At 41.4% G+C, this 18136-nt stretch overlaps 1 protein-coding gene across 2 annotated transcripts in view; it reads left to right on the plus strand.

Moving 5' to 3' along the window:
* The window catches only part of reep6 (receptor accessory protein 6), a 95721-nt gene that overhangs the window by 19550 nt on the left and 58035 nt on the right, over positions 1-18136 (plus strand). For both annotated transcript variants that reach the window (XM_062452703.1, XM_062452702.1), the window contains exon 3: positions 14058-14196. In XM_062452703.1, the coding sequence (XP_062308687.1) occupies positions 14058-14196 (139 nt within the window). The remainder of the gene's footprint in view (positions 1-14057; positions 14197-18136) is intronic.

The following is an 18136-nucleotide window of genomic DNA, read 5'->3' on the forward strand; positions in this document are numbered from 1 at the left end:
GTGTATTTCTGATTAATTTAACGTTATCTTCATTGAAAAAAACAGTGCTTTTCTTTGAAAAATAAGGACAGTTTTAAGTGACCCCAAACTTTTGAACGGTAGTATATTTCGCCAAGTCTCGCTTACTTCAGCGAGAGTTCCGTTCCATTAAGGTGGCTTATTCTAGTTCTAGCTACGTAACCAAGGTAACTTATACTTCGGAACTAGTCTGCTCCGTGTCAGGCTAAAAGTCGAGCTAAACTAAGATGTGTTGCAAATAATCTCAAACATGCAGAAACACAATGTCAAAAGACAGTTCCGTCGAGTAAATTCCTGCGCGCAAAGCACTTTGTTCGGAAACATAAGTGCAGACTTTTTGAAGTGCGGACATGAATGAATTTACATGTTTACTTCATCTCCAAAGAATGGTAACACTTTATTTTGATGGTCCGTCTGTTGACACACTATAGGTTATCAGTAACTACTCAGTAGCATATCAACAATGTATCAGTTTACATTCAACAAAACGGTTTCAACAGATATGTAGTTATGCATTCAACTAACTGTAGATTATCAGGTGCATTTCAAGTGTTGATCTACAGATTTTACTGAATGTGTCTGCTGACTTTCAAAGCTTGTTTTCAACAGGTCTAACCCTAACCCTAACCCATAAACCAATATTGAAGTAATTGTTGGTAGATTGTGTGTTGCATTTTGATAGTCCATCTGTTGGCACATTATAAGCTGCAAGTAGCTACTCAGTCGCATGTTATCAATGTATCAGTTGACGTTCAACAGTTTCAACAGACAAGTACCATGTATTCAACTAACTGTCTGTTGACTATCAGGTGCATTTCAAGTGTTGATCTACAGATTTTACAAAATGTCTGCTGACTTTCAAGGTTTTTTTAACCAACATTCAACTAATTGTCAGTTAACTGATACGTTTACTATTTGTTGATAATGCATTGATTCTCAACTAAAGATAATGTGCTTCTCTTCTTGATTATTTACTAACTATTAATAGGCATTCTCCACTAAATGTTTGTAGACGTGTTTTAGGACCATCCAATTAAAGTTAAAAACCATTGAGTGTAGTAGAATGCCTATAAACTATCAACAGAACGCATATTAACCATTTGTACATAAAGAGGAAAGTTTTGCAAAACTGATCACTAACACTGGTTAACTAAAGTCAATACCAGGCTATAAAGTACAGTAAAACAAAAATGATAGGCAGCAAATAAAAAAAGCTCTTTTATTTGTACTTTATTTATTTTTTTACACATTTGTCAATACCTGACCAAAAATAAAACATAAATACAATCACCACACTGGCAACGTTTCTTTTTTTTACAGTTACAGTAACAATTTACAGAAGAACAGAACATACTGCCAACTGTTAGAAACACTACATCACCCCCTAATCTTGTTCATGAACTTGAAGCTTGTTACAAGCATTTAGTGTTTTACAGTAAAAGGGATGAGCTCTTTGTTGCTTTTCATCTTGATTTCCCTTACTGCTAATTCGCCCACTATTTACCACTTTTGTGTAATAAATCCTTGTGGTGTAGCGTTAGTGTAGCTTCAGAGTAATGACAAGCAGGATTACGTTACAACGCTTTACTCAAACTTCAGCAGCATGAAGGTACATAACTAGTCGCATGGTGGTTGACTGTTCTTCTGCCCCCATGTACGTAAACTAACTAGCATTCATTTCGGAACAGTGCCTCCTAGTGGTAGCACCATATAGAACAGTATTACAGAACACAACATCTCCTCTTTCTGTAAAAGAATACTCTTACTTACTTCAGCACTAAACTAAAAGAGGTAAATAGGATCCAACATAGGATGACAATTCAAAAAGTGGTAACGGTCATTCCTACCAATGATCAAGTGCACAAAGCATATTTTAGTGTTAACTACATTGGCATGTCCCGAAAATGCATTACCCTGTAATATAAAATAAACAAACCTAGAATAGCAATAGTATCATTGGGAAAATGGAATTATATCTCTCCAAGAACATACAGTTACATTAGCCAGGTAGAGTAAAAGGAAAGGCTCTAATGTAAGTAAATCAAGTCAATAAACAACATAGTCCTGATGCCACATAGGTTTGACTCTGGTGCGTGAATGGTCTGTAGGAGTGGGTGTAGAGTCCTGTGAGTGAGGTAGAGTGTTGCTGTTTGCATGTGTATCAGTTCCCAGTGGAAAGTGGCCTGGTGGTCTGTGCGCAGAGTAAAACGATGGCCCCATAAGTATGTCCTCCATTTTTCTGTAGCCCACACACATGCCAACGCTTCCTTTTCCACTATTGAGTATTTGCGCTCTGTTGCAGTCAGGGTGCGGGAAGCGAATGACACTGGTTTCTCCGTGCCATCAGGCTGTGTTTGGGCAAACACAGCACCCAATCCGTAGTCACTCGCATCTGTAGAGATCACTGAGCGGAGTGTGGCGTCATAAAGGGCAAGCGCTGGACTAGCTATCAGGAGCTGCTTAACTTAAAAAAAAACTTCAAAACTGCTTTGAGCAGCTTCAGTCCGTTTCTGTTTCTTTGGCACACTCACGCATAGGGCAACAACTGTAGCAAAGTTGGGTAGAAATTTAGAGTACCAAGACACAAGGCCCAAGAAAGACCTCAAGGTAGCTGCATCAGATGGGGCCGGGGCATTTAGAACTGCATCAATGTGTTCTTGGTCAGGCAGGATCCCCTCAGCAGAGATTACGTGACCAAGGAAGCGCAGTAAAGTCTGATTGAAATTACACTTGTTGTCGTTCAGCACTAAGCCTGCCTCTTTTAGTTTCAGCAGGACAGTTTCGAGGTTATGGTCATGTGCAGTAGGCGTGGCACCATAAATTATCAGGTCATCAAGGTAGTTTTGAACGCCAGGTACACCTTGTAGAATTGTTGCCATCATTTTTTGGAAAGCAGAGGGTGCGGACGCTAAGCCATAGGGCACCCTGCGAAATCTGAAGAGCCCCTCGTGTGTAATGAAGGCTGTAATGTCTCTACTGTCCTCATGGAGGGGTAACTGGTAGTATGCATTGGCAAGATCAATGGTAGAAAATACCTTAGCACCTCGCAGGTTGGCAAGCAGTTCGTCGATGTGGGGCAGCGGATAGCTGTCGATGACCACCGCCTTGTTCGGTTCCCGGAGATCAGTACACATCCGGATTCCACCATTTTTCTTTGCTGTGACCACAATGGGGGACACCCAGGCAGAGGCATCGATCTTCTCTATGACGCCTGCATTCAACAGGCAATTCAGCTCGGCAGAGCCGCTTTCTCTAACGGCAAAAGGCAAGCGCCGCAGCTTCTGGCGCACCGGTCTGATGGTAGGATCAAGTTTCACTTTATGCACAAAAGTCTTAGCACACCCAATCCCAGGGGTATTGGTATCTGTATGTGTTGCGGTGTTTGTGGACATCACCGGTGTGGGTGGCACTGAAGCTGAGGTGAGGACAGTATCCCCTCGGATGCAAAGGTCCAAGGCAGTGAATAAGTCCATACCTAACAGTGCTGTCCCTCTCTCCACAACGAAGAAAGTAGCTGCTGTAGAGGTGTTGTCCATCTGTACTTTAGCATGCAGACATCCCAGCACAGGAATGTTATCTCTTGTGTAGGTCACCAGCCTGGTAGAAGCTGCAGACAGCGGAGTGTCACTGAAGGATTTCTGGTAGATGTGGTGTGGCAATATAGACACGGCAGAACCTGTATCCACGACCAGCTGCATGGCCTTAGCAGGGGTAGTAGTAGTGGAAACGATAACATCGCACAGCAGTCTCTTTGGTGCATGGGCAGAATTATCAAGGTACAGTATGGTCACATCGGGTAGCTGTAGCTCATGCACATTGCTCTGTGGTGCTGAACGGCACACCCGTGCAAAATGTCCTCTTTTATTGCACGATTTGCATTGTGCTCTAGCTGCAGGACACTGAGAAGAATTTGCTAAATGCTTGTCTGAGCCACATCTGAAACAGGAATTGTGCAGTGAAGAGGTTGGCATAGCACCATCAGTATGGGAAGCAGCATGAGAAGTAGCTGGACGAAAGTTCGTTTTATATTGCATGTGGGGCTTGGGTTGTATAGCCTGCACTTGAGCGCTATTGCCATCCGTTTTCATCTTGTTAACTTGCTCAGCAGCAGCTTCCATCTGTATCGCCAGCGTGGTGGCTTTCTCTAGAGTCAAATCAGGTTCTAATAACAGTCTTTCTCTTATTTTGTCATTTCGCAAGTGTTCCAGCAGTTGATCTCGAAGCATCTCGTCTGCATTGTCCTTAAAGTCACATTTCACAGAAAGCGCGCAAAGGGCAGTTATGTACTGAGCTACCGTCTCATGTGGTAGTTGAGAACGCTTTCGGAACATATGTCGCTCCACTACGACGTTAACTTTAGGAATAAAGTGTTTTTGCAGTGCTGCTACAGCCTGTTCTAAACTTGTACCTGAGTCGGGCAGTGTGTAAAAAATCCTCTGTCCTTCGGCGCCAAGGCAGTAAAGTAACGTCACTGTGTCCAATCCCGACCGCTGTAAACTACTATTGTCCAAACCCGAACGGGGTTTGGACACTCAGTTTCCGGTCTTTTTGCCAGCATTTTCTTTTGCTATCGCCAGCAAAGTGTAAGTAGTATTATTTTAGGCATACCAAACAATCTACGTGTAAAATTTCATGAACATAAATGGACGTTTACATGTCTAAATAATATTGGAAAGTTACTTTGGCCGAAAGACCACTCGGCGACGCTTGGGCGACGATCTTTACTCTGACAAGTGTGTCTGTGTTGTCATCGTACTGCTACTATGGGTTAGCATGTGAGTGTATTTCAATGCTAGCTTAACACTACTTTGTCTTGCCAATGAAAATAAACGATCATGTGTGACGTGATCTGTAGTCGAGGGGAGGAAGGGATGGGGTCTAGCAAACTTTGAGAAGAGTTCAACAAAACATCCAGCAGGTGGTGGTATACAGTCAAATTGAGATTTTATCGCATAGTTTGGAGATGTTGAAGCGTGATATCTTATTGTGGAGGACATAACTACGTCCCCGGCTATGTTGACAGCATTGATGGTCAGTTTGGTGACCCTGGATCAAGTTAGTATCCCCAGAAAAACAGCAGCGGCCAGTGTTTAGAAGTGCGGTCGGGTTTGGACAAGGGTAGCGCACAGCTAATTTACCGGCGCCAGCGTCTTTTGACCGGCTCTAGTAAAGGCTAAGCTAACTCTAAATTTTTAAACAATATTTAGCTCGAAAGGTAAGAAGTTAAAGCTTAACGTGAAATCAGTAAATCAGCTGAAAACGTGATACGATTATTTTGATCAATATTTGAAGTGGCATTTTATCAGAATGTTAGCTAAAAAACGGTCGGGATTGGACACAGTGACGCTAGCTCTCTTGCGGGTTGTTGGCCAAGCATTGCCAGTTGCATTTATCACTAGCATGTAGTTGTCGAACATCCGTAGCCAAGTCTCGAACGGTATGGAAGGCTCTCCCGGACAAGGCAAAAACATTGCAGGTGCAGGAACGTGTACAGACATCTTGTCAGATTTGCAGAAGAATCCTCGTCGCCAATTTGTGGTGTAGCGTTAGTGTAGCTTCAGAGTAATGACAAGCAGGATTACGTTACAACTCTTTACTCAGAAACTTCAGCAGCGTGAAGGTACATAACTAGTCGCATGGCGGTTGACTGTTCTTCTGCCCCCATGTACGTAAACTAACTAGCATTCATTTCGGAACAGTGCCTCCTAGTGGTAGCACCATTACAGTATTACAGAACACAACAATCCTCTCCTTCCGTATCCCCCCTCCGTGCTTTTGCTCGGGTGAAATTAGTGGTACCCTGCATACTGCCACCCTTGCTGCACCCTCCCCCCCCAGACAAGCTTTTTCACGTGTGTTCCACCCACCTCCCCCCCCCCCCCCCCCCCCCAGACGAGCTTTTTCATGTGTGTACCCCCCCCTGCCCCGAGACGAGCTTTCACGTGTGTTTGCGTCTATGTTACTTACCTAGTAACGTAACGAACGTACGGTCCCCAAAAAACTTCACTCGTGCGACCATTAATGAAAACAACGTTAGCAGGACAACTTGGCTGGCATTGCCTTCTGTTGCGTACGCCACCCCGGAGGGTGGGGACCGACAGCCCGCTGCTCAGCGACAACCAGTGGACAGTGAAAAGGGCATAGAGTCGTGGGTGCGAGCAAGGACACAGAGGCGAGGTGTACAGTGAAAGAAAAGGGTTTTATTTACCCAGTCAATGCAGGACGGAACGAAATCAAAGAACATAAAAGAAGACGCTCCTGACCGCCTACCCACCCTAAGCTGGCACACGTTCAAGGCGCCCTGGCCAAAACACAGAGGGTGGTCCGCCCAGACCTCGCCTAACGCGTCTAACAGAGTTTGTCCTATGGGAGGTAAAAAGAGAAAACAGTTAGTGACAAGTACAGGACTGTCCTGATATGTTCGACCCACCAAAACAGAGAGAGACTCAAACTGAACATTGGCAGCTTTTTATACATTCCGAAACCAGCCTCAGCTGGTAGCGCGCTGATGAGAGGGTGGAGCCTGACGAGCCTCAGACCGGAGACACGGGCTGGAAAGGCGGCGTACTCTCCGACCCGAATGGTTCCTGCCTGGTGACGTGGGTGGAACACAAAACATAACGGGGGGACGTAACACCTTCTCAGCGTGAGAAATGCTAGGTGTGACGTGAGAGCGTGTGAACGGGCTGAAATGCGTGTGTCTCACGGTCAATGCGTGAGAGCGTGTGAACGGGCTGAAATGCGTGTCTCACGGTCAATGCGTGAGGCTTGAGAACCCTGTAATTTGTTGGCTAAAGTTAAGTACAAATATTGGTTCACATGCAAGTAACAAGGACTGCTTAAAAAAAAGAATGTTTCCCCAAAAAGTTACACTTACCATCTCGACGAACAAAAGTTCAGCACGTGTTTTTATTTTTTTATTTTGTGCTTTTGATTTGTGAATTTGTAATGTAGTCACGTGTCAACTATGCTCAGGGGATGCCATCTCTGTGTCTCGTGATATAGTCAGCCAATAACATAAAAGTGCGCCAGTTTTCAATTTTTGGGTTGTCCGGTAGGCTACTGCATTCTCTGGCTATAGCCAGGCCCAAACGTAATACGCGGGCGCAGATTTTCGACGAAAATCGACGTGGATTTTCAAATAGAACGCATTAATGCGCATCAACAAAATATGCCTTTTTCAGCATCAACAAAATATATTTGAGCAGGTACGCATGTTCCATTGAACACAACGCCCCTCGCCTAGCAAGTCTGGCAGTATGCAGGGTACCACTCATTGCACCCGAGCAAAAGCACGGAGGGGGGATACGGAAGGAGAGGATTTATTACACAAAAGTGGTGAATAGTTGGCGAATTAGCAGAAAAGGTAATCAAGATGAAAAGCAACAAAGAGCTCATCCCCTTTACTGTAAAATACTAAATGCTTGTTCAAGTTCATGAACAAGCTTAGGGGGTGACACAAGCTTAGTGTTTCTAACAGTTGGCAGTATGTTCTGTTCTTTTGTAAATTGTTACTGTAACTGTACAAAAAAGAAAGTGTGATGATTGTATTTATGTTTTATTTTTGGTCAGGTATTGACCAAAATGTGTGTAAATAAAAGTACAAATAAATAAGCTTTTTTTCTTTCATTTGCTGCCTTTCATGTTTGTTTTACTGTACTTTATAGCCTTGACTTTAATTAACCAGTTTTAGTGATCAGTTTATCAAAACTTTCCTCTTTATGTACAAACGGTTCTGTTGATAGTTTATAGGCATTCTACTACACCCAACGGGTTTTCACTTTAATTGGATGGTCCTAAAACACGTCTACAAACATTTAGTGGAGAATGCCTACTAATAGTTTGTAAATAATCAAAAAGAGAAGCACATTATCTTTAGTTGAGAATCAATACATTATCAACAGATAGTAAACGTATCAGTTAATTGACAATTAGTTGAATATTGGTTAAAAAACCTTGAAAGTCAGCAGACATTTTGTAAAGTCTGTAGATCAACCCTTGAAATGCATATGATAATCTACAGACAGTTAGTTGAATGTATGGTACTTGTCTGTTGAAACTGTGTAGAATGTCAACTGATACATTGTTTACATGATACTGAGTAGCTGCTTACAGCTTATAGTGTTCCAACAGTTGGACAATCAAAATGCAACACACAATCTACAGACAGTTAGTTGAATATTGGTTTATGACCTGTTGAAAACAAGCTTTGAAAGTCAGCAGACACATTGAGTAAAATCTGTAGATCAACACTTGAAATGCACCTGAAAGTCTAGAGACAGTTGAATGCACAACTGCATATCTGTTGAAACAGTTTCCATCGAAATCAAGTGTTACAGAATGTATTAATTTAAATAAACACGTTAAGAAATAATGTAATGTTTTCAAAAGCCATTGGTTAATTGACATAAAATAAGGCCTTAGAAACTAAGCAGAGCGTCTAGACAAGTTACAATCAATTATGGCGTTTGCGTTCTTTGACAACCCTGTGGATGAAGGTGCTCAGATTACACAAAGAGCGTTTATCCCACCAGCCCCAAGGGTCTTCATAGACAGAAGTAATGCTTCCCTGACCAGTATACAGTCATGGCCGAAATTGTTGGCACCCCAGAAATCTTTCCAGAAAATCAAGTATTTCTCAGAAAAAGTATTGCAGTAACACGTTTTGCTATACACGTTTATTCCCTTTGTGTGTATTGGAAAAAAACAAAAAAAGGGAGGAAAAAAAGCAAATTGGACATAATGTCACACAAAACTCCCAAAATGGGCTGGTCAAAATTCTTGCCACCCTTAACTTAATATTTGGTTGCACACCCTTTGGAAAAAATAACTGAAATCAGTCGCTTCCTATAACCATCAATAAGGTTCTTACCACTCATCTGGAATTTTGGACCACTCTTACTTTGCAAACTGCTCCAGGTATCTCTTATTGGAAGGGTGCCTTTTCCCAACAGCAATTTTAAAATCTCTCCACAGGTGTTCAATTGGATTTAGATCTGGACTCTTTGCTGGCCACTTTAGAACTCTCCAGCGCTTTGTCGCCATCCATTTCTGGGTGCTTTTTGACATATGTTTGGGGTCATTGTCCTGCTGGAAGACCCAAGATCTCGGACGCAAACCCAGCTTTCTGACACTGGGCTGTACAGTGCGACCCAAAATCCTTTGGTAATCCTCAGATTTCATGATGCCTTGCACACAGTCAAGGCACCCAGTGCCAGAGGCAGCAAAACAACCCCAAAACATAATTGAACCTCCACCATATTTCACTGTAGGTACTGTGTTCTTTTCTTTGTAGGCCTCATTCCATTTTCAGTAAACAGTAGAATGATGTGCTTTACCAAAAAGCTCTATCTTGGTCTCATCTGTCCACAAGACGTTTTCCCAGAAGGATTTTGGCTTACTCAAGTACATTTTGGCAAACTGTAGTCTTGCTTTTATGTGTCTCTGTGTCAGCAGTGGGGTCCTCCTGGGTCTCCTGCCATAGCGTTTCATTTCATTTAAATGTCGACGGATAGTTCGCGCTGACACTGATGCTCCCTGAGCCTGCAGGACAGCTTGAATTTCTTTGGAACTTGTTTGGGGCTGCTTGGCTACTTGGCTGCCACCATCCGGACTATCCTGCGTTGCAACCTTTCATGCTTAGTGTGGCACACACAATGCAAAGCCTATGTGAACTTCTCTCCTTTATATCTGCTTTCAGGTGTGATTTTTATATTGCCCACACCTGTTACTTGCCCCAGGTGAGTTTAAAGGAGCATCACATGCTTGAAACAATCTTATTTATCCACAATTTTGAAAGGGTGCCAAGAATTTTGACCAGCCCATTTTTGGAATTTTGTGACATTATGTCCAATTTGCTTTTTTTCCTCCCTTTTTTTGTTTTGTTCCAATACACACAAAGGGAATAAACAGCCACAGTCTGCCACTTTCCAAGCCCACTCTGGATCTGTGGAGGCAGACTGTTAATTGGAAATATTGGGCAGCTGTCCATACACTATCAGCCAGAATAGTAATAATTGGATTTGGATTAAATATGCACGCGTAATATAATAATGATATATTCTTAGTCATGCTGAGCAATTTTAAATGACTGTTCTGCCAAGCAAAGTGTGCTACAGTTTGGGTCACCTTCTGATTTGAATGTTTGTGCTGGATCTGTGCAATATTACTTATTTCAGTGATTTCCCATTTTAGTCATGGTTATCTTCCCTTTTATCTTAAAGCTCAGCATTTAGCCTATCAGTTAATAAATGTGCGTGGCAAAGTTATTTTGAAGTAATTTATTAATTTTGTTCAAGATGTGGACTAAAACATTATTAGCCCACATCAAGTGCAATTAACCATGGCCTTCTTCAGTGTTTTGAATTTTATCGTACAATTTTCAATTGCTGCCACGTTCTTTTTTGGGCTATTACTCTCAATCTCCTGTTGAGAATATTGGCCATAGGCTACTGTCAGAACAGTTTCATGAGCCAGACGACAACAGAACTTGACTTCTTTTATTGAGCCATCTTATTACATATCACATACATACTTTCTTGTATCCACATACCAATTACATCATTATGTAATATACATGTTATAGCACAATACATTACACCCTGTGTACATGTAAACGGTATTTCCCACACTGTCAATACGATGCTTGTCTTAATGCACTGGTCAAAGTTATTGTAAGAGTTATGTTAGACAAATGTAGGTCTTATTGTCAGTGTGGGAAATCACAGTGGGGAAATCACAGTGGTGTTTACATGTATACGGAGGAAACACTGTTACATTTAGAGATGAGCAGTTATGAGCCCATGGATGCCATTCAGGTGTTTGAGGATGTTGATGGTCAGTTTGCCTCAATTTCTAAGGAGAATGGTAAACAGTGAATGTGACTTACAGATTTTTGAAAGGCTTCTCATAGAACCAAGGCATAAAAACAGCAGACTGGAGTTTGATGCTTTTTAAACAGGACAAGTCTTGATAACAGCTATCAAAACTAGAAAATGATTGGAAAGCACAAGTAAGCTACTATCCATTGCTAACTTGCTTGTGAGAGCCTTTTGTCATTGGCTTCTTTATTTTTTACTCAATCTAATTAAAACAACGAGTTAGTCATCAAGTTCTGATGTAGTAAACCATTTTCAAATCATTGCACTACTGCCAGAGCTCTTCAGTAATTATGGATCTCCATAATGTTTGTTTTTACTTTTTAATTTTCCCATAAAGAGGTGTTTAGTTGCCTTGCACATCAAACAAATTAAATACTCATTCAAGTTTGTCAGCTAAGTTATACTCCCTCTACATCAACCTCTCTCAATCCGAATTTTAGGGTCTACTAGCTTGCATGTTTTAGATGTGTATCTGCTCTAAATGAATGGGTTGTCTAAAAAAAGAGTTGGAAGCAAGACACCACTAATAATCATCGGTAATCAACCTTTACAGAACATTTCTTACGCATTCTCTTCATGAAACACCTCATCAGATTAGTGCTAAGCATTGTTCACCTATTACACATTTTACTGCACACAATACTTGTACAAAGTGTACATTTGTGCATGTTTTTATGTCATGTTTTCCCTTAGTGTTTCCACACAGGCCAACATCCCAATCAATTTAGCACAACTCTATCAACACATCAGCCACTGGATACATCAAACACTGGACGTTTAGATGTCAAAGTTGTCTGTGACCCTCTGAAACTCAATGGAATCAAATGACAAGGATGAAACCACCCTGATAATACACCTTCTAATCGCTAACAATCCAAACGTCACTTTTTGCCTTTTAAACATCCGCCGGTGAAGTTTAATCAACCAAACACAGCTTGGTCATGTTTTCCCTTTCTTTTGCATAGTGAAACTAAAGACTAGACTTACACTTATAAAAAAGCATGGGCCAGAGCATAGGTGGCCCTATAGACCACACCTCAAAGTTGTCAATTTCAAAAGGATGGCATTTTGACCCCATCAGGCCAAAATGTCTGGAAGTCTGCCTCCCTCCCCTTACGCGCGCGGGCACCAAATCTTCACTGACTCATCTAGGCCTCAGACACACACGCAAGCTTGGGGAGTCACACACACATCCAAGGCTTTCTGGAAAGGGTGGCCTAGCCCCCACCCCTAGCCCCAACCACTCCTTGGCTTGAAGCAAAGGCCCTTGTGGATCTTGGTGGTATTGCATTTCTGATTTGGTATCCCATTGGTAAAAAGTTTTCCACATTTTGGCACACTGAAACTATAGGCCACACGTAACACCACAAATGGTCAGGCCCATAGGTGGCGCTACAGGCCACGAAAACAATTTCCATTTTAAAAGTGATGGCACTTTAATTAGTGAAAAATCGCTTTCATAAAAAGCTCACTGGTAGCGATCATTGTCAGTAACAACGCAAAATGCGATATAGCCCTGTGTGGAGAAGATGCCCCCGGTAAATTGTACTACTACAGTACAGTACGAGACTACTGCTGTGTTCATCTTGGTGGCAATTGCGTTGGTTGAATTGGATTTAACGTTCCGTTGTACGGTTTAGGCTGAAATTAATTATTTTCATGAACAGATTGACAAAGTTTAGGCTGTGGCAATGAAGTTCAGGTTAGAAGTTAGATAGACTTTTGATTTAAGTAAGGGGAGTGCCAAACATGTTCTGTCGCCGTTTGACTTCCTAAACAGGTGTGTAGATGTTTTTGTAGTGTCTCGCGTAGGCTACAGCGTTGCAGTGAGCAACACTGGTTTGAAACCACAGGTAATGATAATTTCACCAACAAATCGTTTACTTGTAATGTAATGTCATAATAAATCCTACAACGAAAATGTATTTGTGAGGAATGTTTATTTTAACGATTGAAAATAGATGCATCATAGACCACTGTAGTATGTGTTGCCCGGGCAACAGAGGCTAATGTCATGATGCTAATGCTTCAGTGAAATAGTAGACTACCGTTTCCGAAAGTAGATGTGGGCCTACTTCCTTAATAATATCAGCTAATATTGTACATTACATTTCACAATTGTGTTTCACATCACAAAGTAAAATGAGTAAATAGTTATCACCCTGGCCTCTTTGCTTGTGGTGTTTCTGCAGCTGCCTTGCAGTAAAGCAGTTAGCCTAGCTATCTCCCAGAAGTTAACAAGCTGCTAAACTAATGTTCTGCTAGAGGTAGTCACGCGAGTTTTCTTGACGTAAGTAGCGTCATTGACTGTGGCTAGCAAGTTAGCCACCGTTAGCTTCACTTTTCGCCACAAAAACTTAATTTCTACTTAAACCGTGCAACGCAACGTGAATAAAAATACAAGCAACTCAATCGCTACCAAGACGAAACTTTTGCTTTTGCCCTTGCCGAAGGCAAAGCACACCCAATAATAAGAATAGGTAGAAACACTAAAGGTGGCTTCGCCGCTTCGCCACCAATTAATTGATGGGTCAGACAGGCAAAACACAGGGATCCAGAGCAGCTACGACAGACACTTTACCACCCCATCCAATCCAGACAGGGAACATATTCATCTTCAGTCACTTAAAAGGATTGTTCCCCCAAATTACAAAATGACATGTTGGTTCCTTTATCAAGTATGTCTGTGGACAATGTATGAGACCAGTGCCCTGCCATGCAGCACACTTCTTCACGACACAGAATATATAAACAGAACGGACACTTTAAATAATTTTCATAAAACCTTAAAAGGAGGCAAATCTGTTATAGTCTGAAACCTCTCAGTTCATTTTGATTTCCATGGGGAGTTATCAACGGGTACAGACCAAAAGTCTCTGGATGTAATTGGATAGCATTGGATAGATGTTCATGCTGTTTATACAAATGTAGTAATAGCTTACTAACTATATGTTCTTTGATAGCTAGGAACATTTGACAACATAAAGGAATGGTGGAAAGAGATGAACATGGACACCATTTGATTGTCGCTCAATGACAGAGTGGCAAAATTTGCTTGCAATTAGCGAGTGTGACTGGTGCCTGTAGCAATGTAGACTACCCAGAATTTAGTGTAAAAATAACACAGTTTTGGTTGCTGTTTCTACCATTTCTTTGTAGAATTAAAGCCATTGAAAGCGAAAACAAAGAGGATGACACAAAATGGTTGACGTATTGGGTGGTCTACGGAATCTTCAGTCTGGGTGAATTCTTCTCAGATATTTTCCTCTACTGGTTTCCATTTTACTATGCCTTCAAGGTAAGATGTGTTGTTATACAAGGAGAAAAAGCCTTGTTATACAGAATCATATTAATGCTTGGTAACAGTTATGATCTGTGCAATACACAGCTTGTAAAGCCAATTTTTGCATCTATCATAAAACAAAAGCTTTTTCTTAAACAGTTCATATAGCCTTATATAAAACAGTTATATATATATATATATATATATATATATATATATATATATTATTAACTGTTAAATATAAGGCTTATAGCCATATTACTACACCAGCATCTGAGTGATGCTGCTATGTGACCAAGATATGGTTCTCTAGAAAAAAAACGAGTTCAATGTATTCATAGTCATATTGTTTTAATATGGTAATATCTTGCACACTTATAATGTTAGTCCAGTCATTTAAATGGGGGTAAACCTACGACAAATTGTAACAGAAGCAAACTCAACTGATTTTGTATCCTCAATATGTCCTGAGTAAGGGAAAGAAAAGCCAGTAGATTTCCATTAGGGCAAAGTTTCGAAAAAGACCCAAATATAGCCTATTCATTCTTTTTCTCATGTGAATAGGCTAAAGTTTTTAACCTTTAGATATCACCAAAAAATGAAATGAAAATTACTGAGTAGATTACTTACATTAAGACGAACAAAAAATGTATTACAAGTCTTTTGAATGTTTTTGTTAACATGGGCAAACAGTGCATAATTAGGATTCCTCCGTCAGGAGGAACCCTATTGGAATTGTTGGTATTATTAGTTTTCCTCCGGTAGGAGGGAACCTATTGTTTTTGTTAGTATTCTTATTCTTATTAGGGTTCCTCCTGTAGGAGGGAACCTATTGTTTTTGTTAGTATTCTTATTATTATTATTAGGGTTCCTCCGGTAGGAGGGAACCTATTGTTTTTGTTAGTATTCTTATTATTATTAGGATTCCTCCGTCAGGAGGAACCCTATTGTAATTGTTGGTATTATTGGTGGCCAAGCCGCGAAGCGGCGAAGCCACTTAAGTGTTTCTACCTTTTCTTTTTAGGGGCCAAGCAGCGAAGAGCATATCTCAGCAACCATTTGCGCGATTGTCACCAGACTTGAGTTCCATCGTTCCCATGAGGAGCAGAGGAGGCCTGCGGTGTTATACCAGAAAAATAACTTTGAACTCTCAGTACTCTTGAACGCAAACATATATTTCAACCAAACTTGGTGTGTTGCATGAGTGCAACAGGTTGTTGTGACTTAATTGTTGCGCAAGTGCTATGGAGGCCATGTCCTGCTCTGGACTGCTTGGCCCCTCCATTGCTGCTTGCAGCTATATTTAGGGGCCAAGCAGCGAAGCTGCGAGGCACCTATTGTTATTGTTAGTATTATTATTATTATTATTAGGGGCCAAGCAGCGAAGCGGCGAAGCCACTTAAGTGTTTCTACCTTTTCTTATTATTATTACACTTCTTCTGCCATTGGAGTCTATGGCAGCCCCTAGAACCGTATGGTAAAAAGTTGTGAAATTTGGCACACTCATTAAGCACAGTCCCCTCTTTATATTCACCAAGTTTCATGTCTCCCATTGGAGCACTCTAGCGCCACCAACGGGTCAAAGTTGGACTTGTGTTTACACACGTAACTTTTGAACCGTATGACCGATTTTCAAAAATGAGGTACCATTGGATTCCCTGGGTCAAGACGAGTTCAACACACCCTATGACGTCAATTTCCGGTTATATAGATTTTCCGCCATTTCCGGTTTTATCGAAAACCTTTGAAAGCCTACTCCTCCTACAATTCTTCTTTAATCTTCCCCAGAATTGGCACACATTATCGTCAGAGCAACCCTCACAGAAATTATCCAAAGATTTTTGATTTTCAAAACCGTTTGTCCGGTACAGCCAATCAAAATCGGCAGCAAAGACACCAAACAGGAAGTTTGGTCATATCTCAGCCAATCCTTGAGTAATCAACACCAAACTTGGTATGATGACTCGGAACCCTGATCTGAGGATGTCCAAACAATTTGGTGTCATGTGATCACTGGGCGTGGCCGCAGGATGCAAAAATGTGTTTTGGCCAATAACTGTTGATTCGTTTGCCTTTATTAAGTGATTCCTTTGTCTCATGATATCTTGGGACATCCCGTGTGTGACACATGATAACTTGTGATAACAGCCGAATTGATGCGGCCGCCATTTTGAATTACTGAAAAAACGTTTTTTCTGTACTCCTCCTACAAATGTTTTCCAATCTTTACCAAATTTGGCAGAGATCATCTTCAGACCAGGCCTCACAAAAGCCATCATATGTTTTTTGGATTTTCAAAACCGTTTGCCCAGTACGGCCAATCAAAATGTGCCGTTAAGCCAGCAAACAGGAAGTTGGGTCGTATCTCAGCAAATCTTTGATGGATTCACACCAAACTTGTTGCGTGTACTCGTAACCCTCTTCTGAGGATGTACAACATGTTTTATGGGTCATTCGACTGCTTGGCCACCTCATTGCTGCTTGCAGCTATATTTGGTGGCCAAGCGGCGAAGCCACTTAAGTGTTTCTACCTTTTCTTATTGGTGGCCAAGCCGCGAAGCGGCGAAGCCACTTAAGTGTTTCTACCTTTTCTTATTATTATTACACTTCTTCTGCCATTGGAGTCTATGGCAGCCCCTAGAACCGTATGGTAAAAAGTTGTGAAATTTGGCACACTCAATAAGCACAGTCCCCTCTTTATATTCACCAAGTTTCATGTCTCCCATTGGAGCACTCTAGCGCCACCAACGGGTCAAAGTTGGACTTGTGTTTACACACGTAACTTTTAAACCGTATGACCGATTTTCCAAAATGAGGTACCATTGGATTCCCTGGGTCAAGACGAGTTCAACACACCCTATGACGTCAATTTACGGTTATATAGATTTTCCGCCATTTCCGGTTTTATCGAAAACTTTTGAAAGCCTACTCCTCCTACAATTCTTCTTTAATCTTCCCCAGAATTGGCACACATCATCGTCAGAGCAACCCTCACAGAAGTTATCCAAAGATTTTTGATTTTCAAAACCGTTTGTCCGGTACAGCCAATCAAAATCGGCAGCAAAGACACCAAACAGGAAGTTGGGTCATATCTCAGCCAATCCTTGAGAAATCAACACCAAACTTGGTATGATGACTCGGAACCCTCATCTGAGGATGTCCAAACAATTTGGTGTCATGTGATCACTGGGCGTGGCCGCAGGATGCAAAAATGTGTTTTGGCCAATAACTGTTGATTCGTTTGCCTTTATTAAGTGATTCCTTTGTCTCATGATATCTTGGGACATCCCGTGTGTGACACATGATAACTTGTGATAACAGCCGAATTGATGCGGCCGCCATTTTGAATTACTGAAAAAAGTTTTTTCTGTACTCCTCCTACAAATGTTTTCCAATCTTCACCACATTTGGCAGAGATCATCTTCAGACCAAGCCTCACAAAAGCCATCATACGTTTTTTGGATTTTCAAAACCGTTTGCCCGGTACGGCCAATCAAAATGTGCCGTTAAGCCAGCAAACAGGAAGTTGGGTCGTATCTCAGCAAATCTTTGATGGATTCGCACCAAACTTGTTGCGTGTACTCGTAACCCTCTTCTGAGGATGTACAACATGTTTTATGGGTCATTCGATTGCTTGGCCACCTCATTGCTGCTTGCAGCTATATTTATTATTACACTTCTTCTGCCATTGGAGTCTATGGCAGCCCCTAGAACCATATGGTAAAAAGTTGTGAATTTTGGCACACTCATGAAGCACAGTCCCCTCTTTATATTCACCAAGTTTCATGTCTCTCATTGGAGCACTTTAGCGCCACCAACTAGTCAAAGTTGGACTTGTGTTTACACACGTAACTTTTGAACCGTATAACCGATTTTCAAAAATGAGGTACCATTGGATTCCCTGGGTCAAGACGAGTTCAACACACCCTATGACGTCAATTTCCGGTTATATAGA

Source organism: Osmerus eperlanus, chromosome 26 (assembly GCF_963692335.1).
Source record: "Osmerus eperlanus chromosome 26, fOsmEpe2.1, whole genome shotgun sequence".
Taxonomy (NCBI): domain Eukaryota; kingdom Metazoa; phylum Chordata; class Actinopteri; order Osmeriformes; family Osmeridae; genus Osmerus; species Osmerus eperlanus.